The sequence below is a fragment of the Primulina huaijiensis genome, chromosome 17 (genome assembly GCF_012295235.1).
Source record: "Primulina huaijiensis isolate GDHJ02 chromosome 17, ASM1229523v2, whole genome shotgun sequence".
Lineage (NCBI taxonomy): Eukaryota > Viridiplantae > Streptophyta > Magnoliopsida > Lamiales > Gesneriaceae > Primulina > Primulina huaijiensis.
The window spans coordinates 1,722,906-1,746,549 of NC_133322.1; the positions used below are offsets into that span (position 1 = coordinate 1,722,906).

The following is a 23,644-nucleotide window of genomic DNA, read 5'->3' on the forward strand; positions in this document are numbered from 1 at the left end:
ATGAGGTGCAAGAAGCATCCGGCGGACTACAGCAGCGCCGTCGGCGTTTGCGCCTCCTGCCTGCGGGAGCGCCTACTCGCAATCATGGCTGCGCAAGCTCAGGCCCAATTAATGCAAGCCCAATTGCAGCTGGGACAAGATCGAGTAGGCGAGCGCCGAAAATCCGATGCCACCCATCATCCGCCGTCGCTTGCCTTTCCTCGTTCTGTTTCTCCTTACATATCACGCCGGAAGTCGGATAACGACACCGCATGGCAGATACAAGGTCACCACGACCGACGTTTCTACAGCACTCCGCAGGTGGGGCCCACCGGATCTATAACCGTTGAAATCGAGAAGAGCAGAAGGAGTAACGGAGGGAGATTTTTTTCGCTTCTCTCTGGACTCTTCAAATCTAAGCGAGGGAAAACGGGTACGAGTGTGTCGGGTCCGATTTCAGATCCAAGTGTATCGGGTTCGGTTCCCGGTTTCAGCACTCGCGATCCCTATACTTCTTCTCCATATTGGTTATCCGCCGCTCTTCCAATTCGACGGAAAAAGAAGGTCAACACGTTCCCTATCGACGTAAGCGTGACCGGAGATCGTCGGAGGACCTGCAAAAATCGCGGCCGCGGATTGTCTCCGGCTAAATTCTCCGACGACGAAGACGACGAGCATTGCCGAGGTGGATCGAGTGGATACTCTTCTGAATCCTCCCAAGGGTGGAGGCAGACACCGAGGATGACCCCAGCTTCGACGCGGGGCGGCGGAGGGAGGCCGGCTCCCAACAAAAACTTGTCGGGCTTGACGTTTTGCTTGAGTCCTTTAGTGCGGGCCAGCCCGAACAGGCACCGGGGTCAGAAGGGCGTTCCACCGGATCTGGTCACAGCGGGAGCACTGGGAGGTGACGCTAGAGCTCCGCCGAAAGCAAACCTCTCCACGGCGTCGTCGTTTTGCAAAAACCGGTCCCGGAAGCTTGCCGATTTCGGGAGGTACCATTCCAACTACTGAATTGATTTCTTGCGACCATTGACTTTTGACCTTCCAATATTACCGATTTTGCCATTTGTTTCGTTCTATCGTTTTTATATCCTTAATTAATTTTCTTCCATTTTTACTCAAAGAAAAAAAAGTAAGTAAAATATCATAATTAATTTTGACAAAAATTTGTGTGAGACAGTCTCACGGGTCGTATTTTGTGAGACGGATCTCTTATTTGGGTCATCAATGAAAAATTATTATTTTTTATATTAAGAGTATTACTTTTTATTGTGAATATCAGTAGGGTTGACCCGTCTCACAGATAAAGATTCGTGAGAATGTCTCACGAATTTTTTATAATGAGATTATATATTGTGGCTTAAATGAAGACTCCTAATGCATGTGAATCGTTGTATAATTATAATATCCCCGCAAAATAATGTAATCTCATACATGCAATATTCAAATTCAGACAGAAATTATTATAATATAATTGCAATATTATTTTAAAATTAAACCAAATCAACTTCTTGTAAAAAAAATTTGTAAACAAAGGCATTCTAAGATTCAAATGTTACACGGGTTGTTCCCAAAAGAGAGAATATGGGTGGGTTGGTCCATTTTGTCCCCCATAAGGATTACATTTTTATTGCATTGATTTACTTTCAAGAGTTGAATTTGAAGGAATGTGCGGATGACTTTTATANATGTCAATTATCCGAGGGTGAGTGGTGGAGTTTCCGATCGATTAGACCTGCTATGTCTTTTTTCTAACTCTATTTTGGGAGCAAATTTTCTAACATTTATCATATTTAAAATCCATTTGGTATACAAATTATTGATAAATTGATGAATAAACTATTTTAAATAGCTATAAATTGTCAAATTGATATATGATAAAAGCTAGAAAATCAAATTTATCCTAACATAAAGTACTTTTTAGTCCAATTAATAAATTCAATCATGATATTATTTTTCAAGATTATTTAATTTATATTTTTCAAAATTTTATTGTAATAAATTATTATCATCTCAAATATACAATTAATTTTTTTTATCATATTGATAAAAAGTTAATAAATAAATATCTATCATCCGAGCTTGGAAATATTTGTTTTTAATATATTAAAAGAAAAATAATCATCATTTTAGTTTTTCAAATTTTGATTAAAATTCAAAAAATATTTGACATGCAAGTTTTAAATAAATAGTCGTGATAATGGACTCAACAAATAAGTTTGGTGTTTGTAGTAGCGTTGATTTTTCTTGCCCCAATAGACAAGAAATTGAATAGTGCGACTGGACAAGTCTTCCTCGACATTTCAACTTATTTCATTACAAAACAAACACATAAATGTTATCATAGCAAACAAACACACACAGCACAAAGTGATTCAAAATTTAAAAAATTAATTTCCATAAAAGTAAATTGGTTTTATGTTCAAAACACAAAATGTTGGTTTTGTGTTGAAATAGTGGAGGGATAGGAGAACGTAATGTGGCTTGGCATTCACCAGTAATTCATCACTCCACTTTCATGGCCCCGCTGCCTCCTTTTTAACTGACTGGATAGGGCTGTCAAAATAACCTACATCCATTATATTGGATCAACAATGTAAATAAATGGCCCGCATGTACTTAGTTCAGTTGGTCAGCAACAGTGAATCTTGGAGCAATAACCAGGGATCGAGTCTCGCAAGTGGCAGTGTGGGAGTTAAATTCCCTCCAATGTGGGGGAGCTCCTTGTGCGCGGCGTAGCATAAGGTCTAGCTGCTGTTGGTTGGTTGAGTCACCATGATTTACCTCCTCTCACAATCCTGTCGGGCCGGGGATGAGGGGCGCCTAAGGTGAGCGATTTCACTTTTTGGAGCAACAATGTAAATAAATGGATTGAGTTGATAATTTTTCGATAGTCTGACCCGCTTGATTTAACAGTTGGAGCAGTCACAATTGATTAGATCCACTATAAGCAAGGGTATGTTACACGTCGGTCTGTCCGTCCTTCTAGCTCGTTGTGATAATTCTAATACGAGGAAATTAGTAAATTTATGTAACTGATAAAAAAAACACCAAAATTAATCTCAATGGTAGGGTTACATATTATAGTTGGTTCCATTCCGTAGCGTTTTATATAATATAAAGAGAAGTAACAACGGAGATTATAAACTTTTGATATCTTAATTGAAAACTAGCATTGACATTTAATTTCTTTTTTTTTCATTTAATATGAAATTACAATTATGATATTTATATTAGGTCAATATGTTTTGACGTTTGGACAAACTATGAAGTGTGGAAGACTTTTTACGTGTAATGTTTTATAAATGTGTGTATATAAGTGTGAATTGTGTGCTGCAAAACCAATTGTGTCCAAACTCAAATAATTGTGTGGAAAAAGGATAATCATTACTAACTTATTATCTATTTTATATAAAGTCCAAGTTGTTTTCTAGGATCCATTTAAACATATGTATTATATATTGTTACCAATTGTACCCACTCAAATCATTAGAGAGAAAAGTGACAATCTTTATAAATTTTTGTATTTTATTTTGGATATTAATTTTCTGCTCTTTTGTGAAGGAGTAGTTCTTTTGTGAGACGATATCACGAATATTTATATGTGAAATAAATCAATCCTACCGATATTCACAATAAAAAGTAATACTCTTAGCATAAAAAGTAATATTTTTCATGGATGACCCAAATAAGAGACCTATCTCACAAAATACGAACCGTGAGATCGTCTCACACAAGTTTTTGCCTTTGTGAAGATATATTAAAACACACACAATAAAAGTTTTTTTTTAAAAAAGATATATATATGTTATACATAATTAATATGTAGAAACAGAACTCATTATGTAATTTTTTATTCTGAATTTTTCTACGACGCAACTTGTTTTCTCTTATTTCTCTCAACTTTTAAATACAAAAACTCAAACGAGACTATTTCACACACCAATTTATGAGATTTTTCTAATCGACTTGGTCCATGAAAAAATATTATTTTTTATGTTATAAATATTATTTTTCATTCTAGATATGGATCGGGTCTGACTCATTTCTCACATGAAACCACTCAATGTTTAAATAGTATATAATTAAAATTCAATGGATTCAATCGTTTTTACAGACTCTTATCTTGCAATTCAAGTTAATTCTAGATCAAAGATTCACACAATAACATGCAAACACCACCCAAAAAAGAAAAAAAAAACACTAAATTTACTTCTCAATTTCCCAACCATTATATATTTAAATCTCCTGACCATACGAGGAATATTATATTATGTTGTTTAAAAGAAAGCATGAAGCATTATCAATACAGATACGGATTTTATATAATTATAAATATCGATCATAAAGGACAGGTTTCACAGCAATTAATTAATATGTAGTTGATACACTTGTGAGTGATTAATCTATTTCCTCGTTATCAAACTGGGGTCATACTTATTTTTAATCACTTTCTTAATACTCCATCCGCCCCATATAACTAATCAAGACGACCAATTTTACAAATATCATTAAATATATTAATTACTTTCAACATTTTTTAAGAATTTTTTTTGTAGAATTACCATAAAATTCTTAATTCACTCGATAATAACTGATCGAGACGATCAATTTTACAAATATTTCAAACTCAAAATAGAGTATAGACATATGAGTTCAATTCAACCATAAACATTCCCGATTCGAGCGACCCAACGAGAATTTCACGTGACAAGAAAATCTTATTTCCACGTGCTGAAATAAATCCAAATATCAAATTCTGTGACATGGTCACTTCCAACATCAATGATTTTTTTTATATATATAAACAAAACCACAAGGTAGCAAAAAACCACCAGCAAATATTAGGGAGAAGAATCATTATGAACATTATTAGCATCATTTTGATTCTTCCTTACCTGGACTTCATCAAGATAATTCTGATAAATGTAAGAAGCAAACCCCCAAAATGCCATCAGCATTGCTATTATCTTCACGCCATTCATCTTGTCATGGAACACAACCAAAGAAGCAATAGGAGTAACGGCCAAGGAAAGCGTACTAATCACATTCGAGAACAGAGACGACACCACGAATATCAAACCCACAACCCCAACAGAACAGACCTGCCATGAAATGGCTGTCCAAACCAGAGTCATCACATAAGAAAGTTTTCCAGTGGTAAAATTATCCATTTCCCAACTTAAAGTCCTCCATTCACCACTGGCAAAAAGACCCACGATTGTGGCACATGTAGCCACAAATCCCGTATAGATCTGCATTTCTAAAACGACGGAAAAGGTTTCTTTCTTTAAGACTTTCTCGAACGTTAGCTGCATTAAAGAAAGTAAAAGGGAATACAGAGCAGAAGCTGCCAATGCAGTAATGATTCCTACCATATAATTCCCCTGGGATACCCCTGAAGGCTTATCAGAGTCATCATTGACAGCAAGAAGAGCTGAAGATAACGAAAGAATAATGACAGAATTAAGGATTAAGGCCGTAAATTTCTGATGATTGAGGAAGTAAGAGAAAATTGCATTAGAAGCTAGCTGTGTGGCACAAATAAGTGAATAAGTTGAAGCAGATAGGTACAATAATCCAATGGAATAGAGCATGTTGTCTCCTGCAATAAGGACTCCAAGAACGGAATAGACTGGGACTAAAATAAGACTAGAACGTGGTGATAATGTGCTTGATGGCTCATCTGAGGAGCGAAGAAAAAAATATGGGATCAGAAGAATGGGAAAAGCAGCTGTTTGGACAAGAGTTGCCATCCATTTACTGTTTCCACCTTTGTCGTAATAAAATCTTCCTAATAGAACAGCAGCAGCTTGACCAACAATCAGAAAAAATATGTTAAGAGCCACCAAAAGCCACCAATGCCATCTCTTAAGGGTGTGAAGTGGCGAATGGTAAGTTGAAGGGCCATCTTTTGCCAGAATCGGCTCCTGGTTATCTATTATACAATCGACAAGAATGCTAATGTATCAGGTATCATACTGGTAATGTTTTCAAGATATCGTCATCCACCATATTTAATAAATTAGTGTCTAAACCCTATACAGCGAGAAAATTTAAAAATGAACTCTACTGAAAACTGAGATGGTTATGCATCCCATCGCTGAGGAAATATTAAAAAGGGCATAAAGATGAAGCAACCAATCACTTAAATAAGAACGCAACTAAGAAATTCAGTTTGTTTGGGCCTTTGAGGTCAAATTAAGATTCTATAGCAGGTAAATGTGCCCAAAAAACGTAGCATTGAGTCACAGAACAATACACGACAGATTTGTAGTTCACTGGAACACGCAGATCAGCTTACAGACACTATTAAACAACCACTGGCGGATATGTAGGTCACTGGAACACTAAGATCGGCTTATTGAAATAGAAGAAGATAAAAGTCTGTCCACAACAGATTGCTCATACAATGGAACTAGACCTCCTAAAGATGGTGTGAATGCTGATTCCTGAATCAGGTGGGAAGTTCTAAAGATTTAGAGTTGAAGCATTAATGTAAATCCAATTCTCTATTTGCCAACACCCCAGAATTCACTTATATGTTATCCGATGGTTAATACAAGTTGCACACAGTTGTTTTTAAAAAGCAAACCTCTAACATATCCATTTTGCAAATCAAACAACAGAATGTAAATCAACCAATCTTATTCACAAATCACGCAAACAAGAATGTAGCAATTAAATCAGATTTTCACAAAAAGATCTATGGTCTGACTAGCTAGATTGAGTTTTTTTTAAATTAACTACTCCCTTCCTAAAAGGAATATTTGTAAGAAACTCAAAAGGTTCTCAAAATCCGGATAAGAACCAAAGAAGCCATGGGTTGGGTAAAAATGCTTGTAAACTTGCAAGCCGGAAGAAATTACTCTAATCTTCAAATTGCCCATTTTGTATGGTATTGTAAATTATAGCTCAAAGTGGACGATTGAGATGACATTGGAACACACAGTACTTTTATTACCGTTTTCGCAAACAGGTTGGAATGGCCGCAGAGTGACCAAAAAAATTTCATCTGTTCTTTTCAGTGGTTAAAAATCCAACAAATCAATAAAACTTGGTAAAAGCAAATTACTCATATTAAAAGCTATTCAGCAAAGTCATTATTTGACAATAATAATTAAACTCTGTGAAAGAACCATAAGTAGGAGATTAAAACCTTCAGGCAATAAAAAGCAAAGTAAACAAAATCTTACATAACAGTATCAAATAATGAAAACCCCATGAAATTAATGACAGAAACAGAATAAAAGCAACAGAAAAGCCACGACGATCTTCGAGACACAGAATTAGAATGACAAACAAGCACAAAACATCGTATATATAAAAAGAATTGAAACTGATATACCTAGCATGATGGTATGGAAAAATGAAAAATCCCCAGATAATTGAGGGAAAATATTCACCCTCAGCTGACAAAAATGGAGAAACAAGTGAGCAAAATTGGTAAAACATCATACACTGTGATGGGAAAACCTAGATAGCTAAACATGAAAAACCTGAGGAAATTGACGGATTATGCACACACCAACTTTGATGGATTTGCTAAACTTTTGGAGAACATTTAATGATGCGATTTGTGTGCCATTTGAACGGTGTTACGTGTAAGTCAAGGGCTCGTTAGCCGTCCTTACCCCCAAACTGTTTTCCTTCATTTATATTTTAATTTTAAATTATCCAAAAAAAAGTTTTTTAATTTCATTTCATATAATTAATGAGTAGGTCTATTGTGAGAAGATCTCATACGATAAAATATTTTTTTATGGATGATTCAAATAAGAGATCCGTCTCACAAAATACGATCCGTAAAACTATCTCGCACAAGTTTTTGCCATAATTAATTAGGATATCACAAAAAATAAAATTTTACTATTATTAACTATATTAGTTATTAAATATAAACTTATTTTACTGATTAACTTTTGGTATGATGCTGGATTTTTTTTTTATAATTTTTAAAACACCTTATAATCAACTAATTATATATATCATATAATTTTTTATATTTTATTTTATTTCTTTCGATTTCAATTTTAAAAATTAATAAATGTTATTTTAAAATAAAAAATTACTTCATTCTTTCAATATTTTTATTTTTATAAAATGCACACATTATTTATTTATTATTATTATTTAATTAAAGTTGATGTTTTTCACTAACTAATTTTTAATTGATTTAGTGAAGTCTTCTTCAAATTTACAATTATAATATCATTATAAAACGTTATTGACTATTTTTTTTTAATTTTTCTGAATTAGCCTTTTATTTAAATGATCAGTTTTATCTTTATTTATATTTTAAAATTTAATCATAATTTTATCAACCTTTTTAATTTTTTTGATATTATACCACTCTTAATAAAAAAATATGAAAAAATCAAAGAGTATGCTTGTGAGACATTTTATAGGTCTATTTTCGTTAGACGGGTCTACCCGCTACCGTCAAAAGTAATATTTTTAGTACAAAATTAATATTTTTTCATGAGTTGAGTTAGATCGGATATTCGTTTCACAAAATTGGTCCGTGATACAATCTCACATAAATTTTTATGAAAAATCATTAATTTGAAAACAACTAAAATTACCATGTTTAAATAAATATTCTAACAGTGGTTAATCATAATTTGAAATGAAGTTAACCAATTTGTTGTTCTTCTTTCTATTTTTTGTGAAAATATAAACACAAGATATTATTAAAAAAAATTAAGATTTATAATTTCAAGCTATCTCTAACAAAAAAGATGAGAAATCATATCATGACCTCGATATATATAAATAAAATAGGGACACTAAAACATTGTTTAATACGAAATAGATCTTGATCGCATTTTGATATTCCAGAAATCCTGCAAATCGAAATTTATCCTTTGTCTCAACGGTCACAAGTCTACAAAATGATAAACATAGGTAACGATGAACATAAACACACGACGCACAGGTAAACTACAATAATCTACAACCCGACTTTAAAAAGATGGAATCACAAGCAAAATTCGATGCTAGTACAATCAGTAATGCAATCCAGAGACAGTTTGGGGAACTCAATTTCACATTATCAGCAAGCACATCCTCCTGATTGCTGTTGAGACTGAGATGCATTTGTGTTGCTAGACTTCAGGTTGACATCGACCATATCCTCTTGCTTTGCCGAGGACAGGGTTTCCATCCCAGGCAATGCTGCGGCAATCTTCCTGAATAGCGCCTGCATACAATAGCATTAAAAGATTGTAAAAGCGAAATTTGAGCATATTATAATTTCAAACTAAGCAACTTATATTCACAACAGGATCGAGTTCTCATAGCTTAATTTTAAGTTGCCCTTGGTGTGTGTTTAGGCAACTTTCACATCGAACTGCTGCATGGGCCACAGGAGTTAGTTGCATAAAACAGCTTATGAAAGGTAGCTAGAGTCTCATTTTGTGCACATAAATTTCTCCAATGGTGGTTTTGATCAACCCTGTTAGTAACCTACTCGAGACAGACAAACTAGGCAAATGCTCACAATTAAACACGTTTGTCAAGATTTTGAAGTCTCAACTATCATAAAATTTACAATAGTTGTGAAAAACAACTGATTGAACATTAAAAGAGAGAGACTTTGCGGGATGTTCACCTTAATATTGAAGCCAGCTTTCGCACTAGTTTCGATAAACATGACATTTAGTTCACGAGCTTTGGCCTCTCCTTCCTCTACCGAAACCTGCCTGGAATTGGTCGTAAAAGATTGGACGAATGAACACAAAATAATTATCTTGAGATAACAACTCTCAACCCCATATATCTATCTATCTGTGTAATGGGCAGTGTAACGAAGTAATGTCTTTTGTTCAGGTGCTAGAGGACTGATGATTGTTGAATAGAAAACCTAAACAGGAAAAGTCATTTCGTATGGTGCCAAAAACTAGTACAGCAGCTGAGAGATTTTTCAGACACAATTCATTTTTTATTCACAACAGTTATCTTCTACCATATTTCTCCTACAACATCAAACAACTTCAGTACATAAAGAAGTAAACTTAAGAATTTAATTGGATAATTCTGTAACATTCATCTTATTAATGCGCATACAGACATAGCACCTGTATTTAAAAAAATGATAATATCTTTACCTCTTATCTACCAGGTCAGTTTTGTTTCCAACTAGGACAATGATAACATCACTTCCTCTTTCGGTGCGAACCTCCTCTATCCATTTTGAGGTGTTAAGGAATGACTGTCTACCTATAAAAGAAAGCTAAATTGTCAACAATTTAAATTTTTACAAATATCAAACTAAATTCCACGAAGTCAACAGAAAGAAAAAGGATCCCAGATATGCTTTTTCAACACGAATGCCAATCACAACATGCATAGCTCAAACAACATTTGCATAATAAGTAAGTATTGCAACATAAATTACATTTCCAATCAGCATCACGAAGGCATACATAATATTCACACATTAATTTGAACTATTTATCTGATTCTAAGGATACGATTATACAATGAAGAGAGTATCGCGTACTTGCAACATCAAATACGATAACAGCAACAGAGGAGTCCCTGATATAGCTAGGAATAAGACTCCTAAATCTTTCTTGTCCTGCAGTATCCCTGAGCACAAAAAAATATAAAATTATTTCCATCGAATGTTGCCAAAAAAATCCGTATGTATATTAAAATATATGATAATTCTTTTGGAAACGAGGAAAGGCAAACTAATGATTGCAATAAAAGACAAGCTCGTGAAATTAAGCTCTGTGTCTCTAACTCACTTGAAGTCTCAACCAAAGGAAATAACATCATACATAATGAGATCAATTATGTGTTAGATCATAATAGGTTACTTCAGAAGATATATTCTAACAGATAAATGAATGAACACACTCTCTAACACAGTAGGCATAGGTCTCTAACTACACAACACATCCTAAGTCCATTTCGTTTCTTATACCAAAAAACAAAACACACACACACTTATATCCCTGTACCATATTCTAACAGAAAGGTTATCAGAATGTCATCAGACTTTGTATCTTAACATGCAAGGAGAGTTCAAGTTCAAGATCCCAATCTTAAAAAGTTGATTGTAATATACATAAAAAATATGTTTAAATTACATTTTATCGGCAGCTAGAAGTTGACTTTATTACTTTCCTCCAGTGTTCTGTTTCTATGCAATATTTTATTTGGCCGGAAGAATTTGATTTGGGGAAAGAAGTAAAAAGTTGTATTTTAAAATGTAACCAATAACCAATATTGAGTTTCTACAAAAAAAAAAAAAAAGAACCAGTATGGTCTATTACAATCGTTTGGGCAAGAGCTTAAATTTAGAGAAGATGAATATGAAATTTTTTGTATAAAAAGCAACCTATGGGTTTCATCCAATTTTACTCTGTATTAAAATTTTTCTAAAGAGGTTAGACGTAGCAGAATAAGTAAAGCAACACAGAACACCAAGAGGCTTAGGAAATTGAGTTGGTGAAAAATGCAAACACATACCAAAGAGAATGCAATACGTAAGTTAAATATCAAAGTGCATAGCATTTCTGTCTAGAACCATATTTTACCACAGCTGCAATCGCACAGTTCGATCTTCAAGATACATCGTCTTTGAGAGGAAATCAATACCAATAGTAGCCTGGAGATGGAAAACAAATAATATAAATCAATAACGGAGGCAGCAAATAACTTCAGTTCATGAATCCCAGAATGTATCAGAAATGGATGTCAAACAAGAATCTAAAGGATCAAATTTGAATTGCCATGATTTACATGTGCAAGAAGAATCTCGATTTCAGGTTGAAGGTCCAACACATTCCACTAACATCACTCAGGCATCTCTCCCAAGTCCTCACAAAATTAGTAAACAAATAACTAAAGCCCATCTGATATTACAATTGTTTGATAAATTTAACCGAACATTTGATTGATTCTCAGTTTCCGATTAAGTAGCATTTTTTTCCTGAAATTAAACTTGAATTACAAAGCACTATGATAAATGTATAAGTTATCCATTTCAAAATTCTAACCCAAAAATTGGAATGATTTTTATCATTCCAATAGCTCACCTCCAAACTCAATTCACAGAAATATCATCAAACCCGTGAGTGCATAGATCAAGATATTGAATAACGCATAAGACCGTTACAAATTTAGACACAGAGAAAACCAGCATCAGCATGAAATACAGCGTAAACACATTATCTTCAAGCACTAAAGATAAAGACTCCTCGCGAGAATAAGATCATTGAGCTACGCCAATTAGAAAACGAGCTGGCCGGTTACAAAAAGCGATGTCATCGATCAAAATTGAAAAATATCACGAACGCGAGTTAATTACAAATATTAGGATCAGATCTGTACTTGTCGATCCTTGTTTTCAAACAACGAACTTCTAAGCGTAAAATATAAACACCTCAGCGATAGACTCCGTACCTGGTACGTATTGTCAAATTTATCGTACATGAATCGAGTGATTATACTCGTCTTCCCAACAGATTGATCTCCCAGGAACACTAATTTATACTTGGCGAGCGCCGAAACTGGAGCCATCAATCGTACGCGGATCAGTAAAACTGTGAACCCGATCGGATCGAAAGAAACGGAGCAACTGCAGTTTTTCCGACCTGGATTCACGATCTCGCCGGAAACCGCGAGGTGATTGACTGACCCGAGAAACCTATGACTTGATCTGATTAAATTTAGAAGTCACAGAGTTTGTCCGGTTTATCTAACTATTTTTTTTATATTATTATTGCAATTCATTCGAATAGCTATGAGCTCTCGCATTGTCAATTATTTTTACTAGTTAATTAATTCATTTATTTATTGGCATATATGTTGCACGCATTCAACTATAATATTTTACACACATTTTTATTACGAAATTCAAATTTAAATAAATTGGTAATATAGTTGATTTAAAATAAATGTATGAGATTAAATATAAATAATTTATTATCTAAGAATAAATTATGCAAAATTTATTATATAGATAAATAATTTAAGTAACTCGACATTATAATAAAATAAAGTGATGCTAAAATATCATTACGGGGCTTGAAATAAAAGACACGCCAAGAGAATTAAGACTGAGCTATACATGCTATGTATCTGAACTTTCATGCTAGTTTAAAGAAAACAAAAATGAAATAGAAATTTAAGCTTAAAAAAATAATAATATATCAAAAAGACCAAATTAGTTATATTAAGACCTCTAGCTTAATATCAGCATTAAACAACATATGTTTAATTCTCATTCAGTTTCTTTTTTGTGAATAGTGATTGATGTATCCGATTTTGGTATTTTTAAATACTCTCATTTAATATATTATATATCATTACCAAAAAAATTGTGAAAAAATGAGAACAAAATATTGAAGACAGTTAGTTACTATAAAACATAATTTCAGAAACAGAAAGAAAACATATAAAAAAAAAATTCAAAAGTAATTGGTAAAGGATATATCACAATAGCGTGATTAATTGGTTCACATGGGCTTCATTAATTTTTGAATAAAATTCAAAACCCATCACATAGACTCGCATCACTTGTTAACAAATTTGGGACCCTTTAAAATTATTGCTTGCGGGAAATCACAAATAGCAGTATGGGATAAAAGGGCTTAGAGAAACTACCCGGGCATTCCGAAAATATTGGAATAGACAAGAACTATTTATTTTTTAAGAAATTTAAGAAGGAATAACACATCTCGAAAAGTAATCATTGATTGTATGGTGGTAGGGAAGGCTTTAAAAACCACGGAAAGATGAGCAGATTCCTCAATCAAAACATTCATTCATAAACCAGCCCATCATCAAGTGACATTGCATAGAATTACTTCAAATTCGATACGAAACTTCATATATCTGCACATTTTTATTGAGCTACCAATGTCTCAAAATCTCATCACCGAGGGGAACTCGGTCAATCCTATATGATTACTTCAAATTCGCCACGGAACTTCATACATCTGCACATTTTTATTGAGCAAACTCGTAAAATGCTTTTGTTTCACATAACGACGAACCCTTGAGTTTCTTATTCCTTTTCCATGTAAACTAATTCCCAAACTCTACCATCAGATTGCACATATGACTGCATAAATGCACAACGAACCGAAAACTTTCTGACCCCAATCAATCAGAATCCTTCTTCACCTCCACTACTGTCCCCAAACATCTCAGCCATTTTCATTGCCAGCTTTGCAGCCACTTCCCTCCTCTGGAAATCAGGCATCAACCTCAAGTTGCTGCGCATATTTCCGATTTCACCCATTAGCAGTTCCAATCCCTTGAAATCATAAATCTTGCCTTCATCAGGCTCTGAACTCTCATCACCTTCAAGGGCCGGTGCTGCTTCTGTATCCAACTCTTCAGGCAACTGGGAACTCGATGTTGAAGGTTGATGCTCTCCTCTGAGTAAACTCATTCCACTTTCCCGATCTAAAGAATCAAGATCAAGTTCAGATGGAATCCCAGTTCCAGAGGTAGAAACAGGACCATCTGCAGATATCCATTCTCCATCCACATTATCCCATGGTTCCCCAGAACCCGACGATAAGATTTCATATTGGAGTTCATAGTCGGATTCTTCGTCCGACAAATCTGACAAAGAGTAACAAGAGAAATCAGGGGTTTGATAGAACTTAATAACCGTATTATAAGAAAAAAGTGGACATTTCAAACCTGCTTGATCAGGTAATGAAGGTTCGTGTATCTTATCACCAGATCTCAGTAACATCCCAGGCCACATATGAGCAGAGAGAGCCCCGACGAGTCTCTCAACACCCTGTGAATCACCATCTATGGATAGACCTGCAATGGAAAATTGCTGTAAAACTGCTTAAACATCCTCACAGATGAATATTAATGCCATAAAAGTTTTCATTTCAGATAAGATAATCCCCGATAAATTTCATGAGCATGAATACAGCAGTGATACGTGAACATCTAAAGAACTCAATCGAATGAAGCATGTTTCAACCATGTTGGAACAAAGATAATTTAGTCCCTTACATTTGTCAAAATCAGCGCTGGATGCACAAGCTTCGATGTACTCAATATTGTGCTCAAGACACCATTCTAAGCATGAATTCTTGATATCGCTAGATGGTTCTCCATCTCCCAATAGACTAATTCCTTCAGTCTCAGATATTCCACACTCTGAGAAGTTTGGATCGACAATGGCATCTCCAAGCTTCAGCAGGCATCTCTTGTACTGAATATGAGCCGAATGCCCCGGAAGGAGATCCACTTTGTTACCGATACATAGGAGTATATCAAACTTCTGAATGTCATTGTGAGATATCCAATCTTTAAGTGCATCAAAAGATAAGGGCTGCATGATTAATATGAACGAAGATATCACATGACAAATACAACATTGAAAATTATTTTTTCAGCACATACCATACAAAAGAGAAGGAAACGATAATGGCTTACATCGCTGACGTCAAATACCATCACCAGGGCATTTATACGGTCGATACTTGGCAAACTCGTAATAGATAAAGCATCTTGAAGATGCACCATCCACACTGAAACATCTGCCGTGTAATATTTTGTGTTGATTGTCCACCTTATTAACAACCACATTGAGATTGTCAATCGGGTTGCAAAGATATATGTAAAGAGAAAATAAAATGATATTGGAATATGAGTACATCTCCAAAAAGTTACCCATAGACAAGTGATTCAGATGATCGATCCGGTGCATCTTCGAAATCCACAGGAATCAGTCCTATAGATAAAACTATGCAAATTTAGCGATAACTTAATAATTTTGAATGAAGAAACGAATTGATGCAGTGACCAGCAAAATAATCGATCAAAAAATATATTAACACTCAAATGACAAGTGCATTTTGCTGAGCCCATATGATTGACAAACGCTGGCCTCGCAGTTGCATGAACATTTTGTTGCTTAACTAACTATGTGAAAGCAATATTGGTCTGAAAGGAATGTTTCTTACATGCAACCTCACATAAATTCCTGAACACAAGAAATCATCACAAACACTGAACATTGAATGGGAAACCATTTTACCAGTTTTCCAACACATGGCGCAGACAAAATCCACCCTTTCCATAAATCCTAAGACCAAAATACGCCTCATCGACAAAACCTTCAATTTAATGGCAATTCAATTTCTTCTACATAACGATAAACTTTAATCCGTCCACGATGAACCATTTTCAGCTACTTACTTGAGCTTACGTTTATCAAAAAATCATATCTTATGCTCACCATGAACTAATGTTGAAATCCACATAATTCATATACCCTCCAGCTCGAAAAATCAAAATAAACAAATCAATGACTCCACATACTTCCAACCTCTCTGTTCAGTGTAGAAATCAATCATATACAAGCTTTCAAAGGCTTAACTTCCAGATAATTAAAGAAATCCCGATGCAGTTAAGAGTAAATGAGGCTTACGCGAAATTAAGGTCCTTTTACCAACATTGGGGGATCCGATGAAGAGGATCCCAGGTCTCTGCTCCAGCGTTTCACGATCCATTTTTGCTGCCCTGATTCAACTTCGTAGTTTGGCCGAAGGGGGCCAAGGGCTTTGGCGAAAGGAAAAGGAATAGGAAAGAATCGTCATTAGACTTGTGAAGGGGCAGAGTCGCATCTAGCAAGACACGTTTTCATTGTTTTTCTTCTTGTTAAGAAACAGACACTTGGTCATAAATTATAATAAAATATTGCTAAAAAACATCATATATTTTCCATTAAAAAAAACTTCGTAAAACCATCATCATTTAACACACATATATATGAAAGATAAAATAGATATGTCTATTAATATGGATATGACTTCCTCATTAATATATATGATCTATGAAAAAACTTTCATAAGCTAATTAAACAGGTTACATGTAACTTAATAACAATGTCAAATCAGATCAACAGGGCGCGCGCCCGCCCCACCATGTTGGTGGATCATAATACTAATTTAACCCGCCTATTTTATGTGACGGACCTAATCAATTTTGTGTTGAATTTGATGAGACGGCCTTTATTTTGGTGGGTGAAAATATTGTCAACCCAACCATTTATTTTATATGATGAGACAAGACGATCCTGCGGGCATAAGCTGTTTTGAGAGCTGTACAATTCTTTACTTTTTCTAAACACTACGAGGGATGGACAAGCATTTAACCTCATACAAATATGTGTGTGTCAAAAGTTTAGGTGGGCGAACTTGCTTTTTAGCTTTGGCATGCAGCTTATAAGGGAGCTCCATGGCATACAAAATATGGAGCAATAAAGGCATGGTCATGCGTGAACTGCAAGTAAATAAGGATAATTTGGAAAGTTATTGCTTCTTCTTTTTTGTGGTGTTGGGATTTTGATCAACTATATATATATATATATATATATATATATATGATGTATGTGTTCATCAACTTTACGTATTCGATCAGGTTTTCTCTTGTTTTGCAAATCTAACATATGCATATTTAGATATAATTCTTCTTTAAACAAAATATGACTAAATTTATATCTTAATTGGTTTCTCATGTTTGTTTCCATTGTTATTCCTCAATCATTACTCACAAAAATAAATCATCGTTCTTTAGCGAATAACAGTGTCACCGTGATAAAAATAATAATGATGATGATAATGATGATGATTGATAACCATGGAAATTTGATGGTTAATGATAAATAATGAATACATAATAATTGTGCGTGTGTGCTTATTCTTTAAAAAGTGAAACTTTTTACTGTTCATTTTATTAAATTTTTACGTAACGTTTTGTGTAATTGAGAATTTGAATAATTTGATTCGCCTTGTATATATTATATGATATTAAATAAAAACCACAATCATTAAAAAAATAAATCACGAAAATGCAATAATGTCGCTTATCCGATACTCCTTTGTTTCTTTGCTATGGTCAATCATTAAAAAAAAACAAAACAAAAAAAAAACTATTCTTATACACGATTACAGATTCTGTAACGATTCTTTTATAATTATAATAGAGATGCAAGAGATGAATTAGCCTGTAATTTTATGCACGAAATCAGCACTGCCTATTTATAGGGTTTGAATAATGACAATATTATATTATATAGATCCAAGTTTATAGGGTTTGAATACATTATTATTGTTGATGAGTTGTTACCGTATTTTAAATTGTACTTATGTAAGTAATTAACGAACAAGAATGTGACACGAAAGCAGAAGCTATTGGTTCTTGTTGGAATGTTGAAATTATTAAATATAGCAGGGGACTAATTAATTAGAGAAGTCAAGTTAAGTTATTTTCTTGTCCGTGGCGTATTACATGCAAACATTGTATTTATACATATCTATTAATAGTGAAAACATTGTTCATTTATAGTTATTTACCCACAAATGATCACACACATTCATTAACACTTAATGGCGTGTTTGACTCGAGTTTCATAATAATTGTTTAACTGTATTTTTTTATTACAACACACGCGGGGAGGAGAGATCGAACCCGGAGAACCGACTAATCCGACAGGAGGTGAGACCATTGAGCTACAAGCCCGATCTCAATCGTTTGTCTATATTATTAGATAGTTTCTTGCATCATCAATTACACCGAAATGAACAGACGATGAAGTCTCTTGCACTCTTCCAAAACTTAATTTCTACTTTCCAACAAAATCACGTTGGCGAAAATCCAAACCAATATAGCTTTTGGAAATAAGAAATGAAATTAATGTATACTTTCCTTTTTATTGTAAAGAAATCTTTACTCTTGCACTCCAGATTTTGCTAAAAATCCACCAACAAAAAGAGAAAAGGTATGTATTACTGTGGACAGTAAAATATGGAGTGTCTACCGTAAAAGAAAGTGAAAACAATGTTGTGGAATTACCAGATCATCCTTGTAGGTATGAAGAATTTACAGATTAAACCCCGGAAATCCACCTAAATAGTTCACTGATTTCTTCTCCGGCACGGTTCGCTTCCAGATCATCGGCAGCGATTACGGTCTCGCTGCGACGGCTGCTGCCGGAGAATAATCTTCCGGAGCTCCTGAACGACATTGCACGAGAGGAAATCGAAACCGAAGCAAGTCTGTCAACGTACTCTCTCAGCCAGTTCCTTCCACCGCCGGCGACCTCTCCTGCCAAAGCGTCCCTCGGTGACTCTGTCGCCGGGATTCCAACAGTAGCTTCGTTTTCGACCGACGTACAGTCAGAAATCCCTCTACGATGAGTAGTGGACCCCATGGAGATCGCGAATCCGTCTTCCACGATATACTCGAAGGAACCTAACGAGTATGACCGCTGCGCTCCATCGCCGCTTTCCGCAGCTTCGCGACGGCGGCTGATGCTCCCGATCTCAATCCGGAAATTGTCACCGTTTCCGCTCGCATTCCTGAAGCTGTCGATGCCGCGATTTTCGGAGGAAGCGATTTTATCCAGCACATCAGCGTCGGAGGGGAGCACGGTGGACCTACAGAGTGGGCATGTTTGATTGGAGACGATCCACGTGTCAATGCAATCGGCATGAAACGCGTGGCAGCAGAGCGGCAGCAACCGCAGTTGATCATGCGGCTCAAACTTCGATAAACAGACAGCGCAATCGCCTCCGGTGAGTGCACTGCCAGTGACTGAGCGGAAGGTGAACAGCGGCATGGAATCGAGCAAACCATTCTCCTCCACGTGGCATTGACGGCCGGAAATCTGGACAGATGCATCATGCCGAAGAACGACATCGTCCGGGGCCGAAAATGTTCGGGACGAGCGGTGGAAGCGCTTGGAGAGCAAGCGGAGGAGGGCGTAAATGGAAGCGGAAACGATAATGGCGGCGGCGATGATTATAGAAACTATCACCATTGATGATGATGAAGAGCCGTAGGATGAAGATGGCGACGCGTCCCTGTTTAATACGTCTTGTTGATTCGGTATTTGTGTGATGACAGTGTCCGGAATGGCTGAGCCGTCGTAGCCGACGGCGAGGGAAGGCGGCGGCGGCGATGAAAATGGTGAGTTCATGGTGGAAGAAAATGGGATTTTGAGAGAGGGGGGGTGTGCGTTTGCGGAGCTAGGCCATTTCTAGAGAGAGGGGCAATGGGAGGTTTGAGGAATTTATTACTGGGTCTGGGTCTGGGTCTGGGTCTGGGTCTGGGATCAAGTTAAACAGTGGAGTTAAGGAAGGTCCAGGAGGGAGGCTTATGTTGAATTAAGCTCGGGTTGTCACGTGACCGGCACGTGTGTATTACACTTACATTGTCATTGTCCAAATACTAAAAACCTACGGAAGTCTATGTCTTTATGTTTCCGTTTTTGGTTGTAAATATAATGTTTAGAAAAAAAGTTTAAAATTTTTAGAGATTACATTTGACCTATTTTTATTTGTGTGTGTATATATACATACTTATGTCGTTTTATTTTTTTCTTTCTAAAAGAGTCTAATTTAGAGTTTATGATATCGAATGTGTGAATTGTGATATTTTAGTAATGTCAATAGCTTATTTTTTGTAAATTGACTTGTTTGGTTGAAAATAAATATTTAAAAAATAAACAATAAGTTACTGCATAAAATTGAATTTTGTAGACACAAAACATAATACATCTCTTAACTTTACTTACGTCCATAAAGGCTAAAGCATCAATATAATTGTATTTTCTCAAATTTGAAAAAAAAATATATACAAAATTAGTAAATCAAACATTATAAGAAAAAATAAAAAATATTAAAAACAATTTATCCTAAAATCATTATTCAACAAAAATAACATGAAATTTACACTAATCATTTTCTTCATTCATTCAACTATATAATTCAAGTAAAAACATATTAGAATTCACATCATAGCCGAAAATCATATATATTAATTCAATCAAGTATTTTGCATAAATTTGATATAAAATAAAATATTTATTATTATTAATATATTAACCTATCGATTAAATATTTAAAATAAATAAAAAATAAATGCATAATTAAATGTGAAACTAATTCAAATTTGAATTTGATGTCCTTGAAAATATAAATTAAATTTAAGTGTCCATATAAGTTATATAATTTCATTTAATTTCGATTATGATTTTGAATTTTGTGTTATAGTTATCAATAATCTATATCATATTAAGACTACCTTCAATGGGAGGTTCATGGCACGAGGTTTATAAAATAAACCTTACCAAACAAAAAAACTTGCATTGAGAATTGTAGGTTCAAGGTTTATAGGATAAACATGGTCCATGATTTTAAACCACGTTTATTGTGTGGATCTCACTACAATATAAAAAGTTGTGCCAAACTTTAGTTTTTTTTAATTATTTCTTTAGTTTGATATATGACCCACACAAACTCATATAATTGTTCATTCTTTTTTGCATGTATTTCGATTCTTTTTTTTTTTGCATAATTTTTTTTTATTTCATTTAAAAAATAATAATTATTCCATTTTTGGCTATAAATAGGCATAGTCTCATTCTCTACCCAACACTATCATTTTTCTTTCAATTTACACAATTACATTTTCTTTCTTGCTATCCACATATGGATAAAAATTACCATCAATATTGGATGAATTTGTTGAGTTCTTCCAACTCACAAGATAATTCATCTTCGGACAATCCAAATATTCGCCCTCATAATTTTCAATATTCCCCAAATTTACCAATGAATCTGAATAATAGCCAGGGAGCTCCGGTTTTAATGTACCCACCAGAATTTTTTCAATATCATTTCATGCCACCACCTCCTTATGGAATTCCTCCTCCTATAGCAGCGGGTTTTGGTTCAGACAAATCAAGAAGGACTAGTACAGAGGGAACTGGCACAGAGAAAGAATCCATGACGCCTACTGCTGTACCCAGATCTCATTTGCCACCACATTCATCGCCAGTTGGACTCGAGAATATTATCCTTGATAAGGACACAGATTCGGGCAATGAGGACCATGCACCACAACCAAAAAAGGTATCTTGGTCACTCGGAGAAGAGAAGGTCCTTGCAATGTCATGGGTCTGTATTAGCACTGATCCTAAAATTGGTAATTCTCAGAAGATGGAACAAATGTGGGCTAGGATCGCAGTGGAGTACAACAAAAATCGACCTGCCAAAACTATTGAGACACGATGGCAACCACTGAAATCACATTTCTACTATATGCAAAAAATGACGTCGTTGTTTAATGGAATATACAATAAAGTACATAGTCAATGGGGAAGTGGTTGCAACGACGATGATATACTTGTAAAGGCGCATGAAGAGTGGATGACTGAGCCAAAGGACAAAAAAAAAAACCGTTCAAGTATGAGCATGTGTAGAGGATTCTTGCAGAGTGCCAGAAGTTTGCTCCACAATCAATCGATCATCGCGGAATGAAGAAGAAAAAAACTTCTGCTTCAGGGGAATACACGTCCTCTTCAAATCCAGACATGAGTGTTGACGAAGATAAAGAGCGAAGTTTCAGTCGACCAATTGGGAAAAAAACGGCAAAAAGAAAAGGAAAAAACAAATTAGCAGCATACGAAGAGTTGAAAGAAAGCATTGACAAATATATGGAGGAATTTACTGCCTACACGCAACAAAAGTTGGAGGAAATCAGATCTCACAACCGAACACGTGAATATCAAATCCTTATGAAAGATACTACTGCAATGACACAAGAGCAACTTCGTATTCACGTTCATATGTGTGACGAAATTAAAAAGAAATGGGGCATTTAGTAGTTGATTAATTTTTCTTACCTTGTTTTTTACTTCTTATCTTCTTGTATTTTTTTTGTTTTTTTTATGTGGTTGTATCTTGTTGTTGTCCGTGCTTTTTATTTGTTGTTTGTGCTTTAAATTTGCTCGTGCCTTCTTGTTGTTTGTACTTTTTATTTTTAAATAATGTAATGTTATGTTCTAAATTATTGTCTGTGTTTTTTATTTGTTGTTTGTGCTTTTATCGGATTATAATCTCCTAGTTTGTTACAACTGTTGTTTGTTCAGAGAAAGCAATTCGAATCTGACATTGATTTGCCACACAATACTTTACTTTGCATAAAAAAAGGCATCCGATGCTGAAATTAATATAATGTAATGATTAATGTTATTAATAATTAAAATCACATAGCTTTTTTTATCGGATTACAATCTCCTAGTTGGTTACAGCTGTTGTTTGTTCAGAGAATAGGCTATATACTTTACTTTTTCGATGCTGAAATATATTATTTATTGATGTTGAGGACAACAATATATAGACATTAAAGAATAGTCTATATAATCAAGGGCACACTTCACATTCTTATACTACAAAACATTGATACATTCGTATATGGAAAATATGTCCACAGATCACAACTCATTCTCTACCACCGATAGTGATGATGACTTCTTTGAAGTGGCGAAGAATGATGACAAAGATGAACAAATGATGAAAATGATACTCCAGCAACAACATATGCTTCTCGGGGCAGCATAAAGTTCTTTTGGTGGATCGAAGAGGAGAAAATATGTGGAACGGGACCGCGCAACTGCACACGCTCGTCTTGTGAATGATTACTTCACGGAACAACCGGTATGGAGCAACGAAGTATTTCGCCGACGTTTTCGGATGCAACGAGAGTTATTCTTGCGCATAGTCAATGCATTGGAAAGTCATGATGAATACTTTCACTGGAGAGTCGATGCAACATCAAAAAAGGCTTTTCACCACTTCAAAAATGCACAGTTGCTATCCGTCAA

At 34.9% G+C, this 23,644-nt stretch overlaps 5 protein-coding genes across 7 annotated transcripts; 1 reads left to right on the plus strand and 4 right to left on the minus strand.

Moving 5' to 3' along the window:
* On the plus strand, positions 1-990 carry LOC140963251 (uncharacterized). The gene has a single exon (XM_073422539.1). The coding sequence runs from the start codon at positions 1-3 to the stop codon at positions 988-990; it is 990 nt and encodes a 329-aa protein (XP_073278640.1).
* Positions 991-4,570: 3,580 nt separating this feature from the next.
* Positions 4,571-7,609, minus strand: LOC140963551 (probable purine permease 11). Of its 2 annotated transcripts, XM_073422919.1 has the most exons (3): positions 7,479-7,609; positions 7,328-7,391; positions 4,571-5,917 (listed from the first exon to the last, which is right to left on the minus strand). In XM_073422919.1, exons 2-3 carry the CDS (start codon positions 7,332-7,334, stop codon positions 4,824-4,826), a joined length of 1,101 nt encoding a protein of 366 aa, XP_073279020.1. In that variant the 5' UTR covers positions 7,335-7,391; positions 7,479-7,609; the 3' UTR covers positions 4,571-4,823. The 2 variants fall into 2 exon arrangements, with proteins under 2 accessions (XP_073279020.1, XP_073279021.1); XM_073422920.1 differs by having other exon boundaries at positions 7,328-7,586.
* Positions 7,610-8,806: 1,197 nt separating this feature from the next.
* Positions 8,807-12,709, minus strand: LOC140963406 (ras-related protein RABH1b-like). Its single transcript, XM_073422719.1, has 6 exons — positions 12,397-12,709; positions 11,529-11,599; positions 10,484-10,572; positions 10,089-10,200; positions 9,593-9,683; positions 8,807-9,181 (listed from the first exon to the last, which is right to left on the minus strand). Exons 1-6 carry the CDS (start codon positions 12,511-12,513, stop codon positions 9,035-9,037), a joined length of 627 nt encoding a protein of 208 aa, XP_073278820.1. The 5' UTR covers positions 12,514-12,709; the 3' UTR covers positions 8,807-9,034.
* A 1,034-nt stretch (positions 12,710-13,743) lies between these two features.
* LOC140963448 (uncharacterized) lies at positions 13,744-16,598 on the minus strand. Of its 2 annotated transcripts, none has more exons than XM_073422781.1 (6): positions 16,403-16,598; positions 15,643-15,715; positions 15,406-15,541; positions 14,980-15,301; positions 14,650-14,778; positions 13,744-14,568 (listed from the first exon to the last, which is right to left on the minus strand). In XM_073422781.1, exons 1-6 carry the CDS (start codon positions 16,482-16,484, stop codon positions 14,105-14,107), a joined length of 1,206 nt encoding a protein of 401 aa, XP_073278882.1. In that variant the 5' UTR covers positions 16,485-16,598; the 3' UTR covers positions 13,744-14,104. The 2 variants fall into 2 exon arrangements, with proteins under 2 accessions (XP_073278882.1, XP_073278883.1); XM_073422782.1 differs by having other exon boundaries at positions 15,643-15,703; positions 16,403-16,596.
* A 2,071-nt stretch (positions 16,599-18,669) lies between these two features.
* On the minus strand, positions 18,670-20,072 carry LOC140963369 (E3 ubiquitin-protein ligase ATL4-like). The gene has a single exon (XM_073422664.1). The coding sequence runs from the start codon at positions 19,952-19,954 to the stop codon at positions 18,863-18,865; it is 1,092 nt and encodes a 363-aa protein (XP_073278765.1). The 5' UTR covers positions 19,955-20,072; the 3' UTR covers positions 18,670-18,862.
* Positions 20,073-23,644: the final 3,572 nt, after the last annotated feature.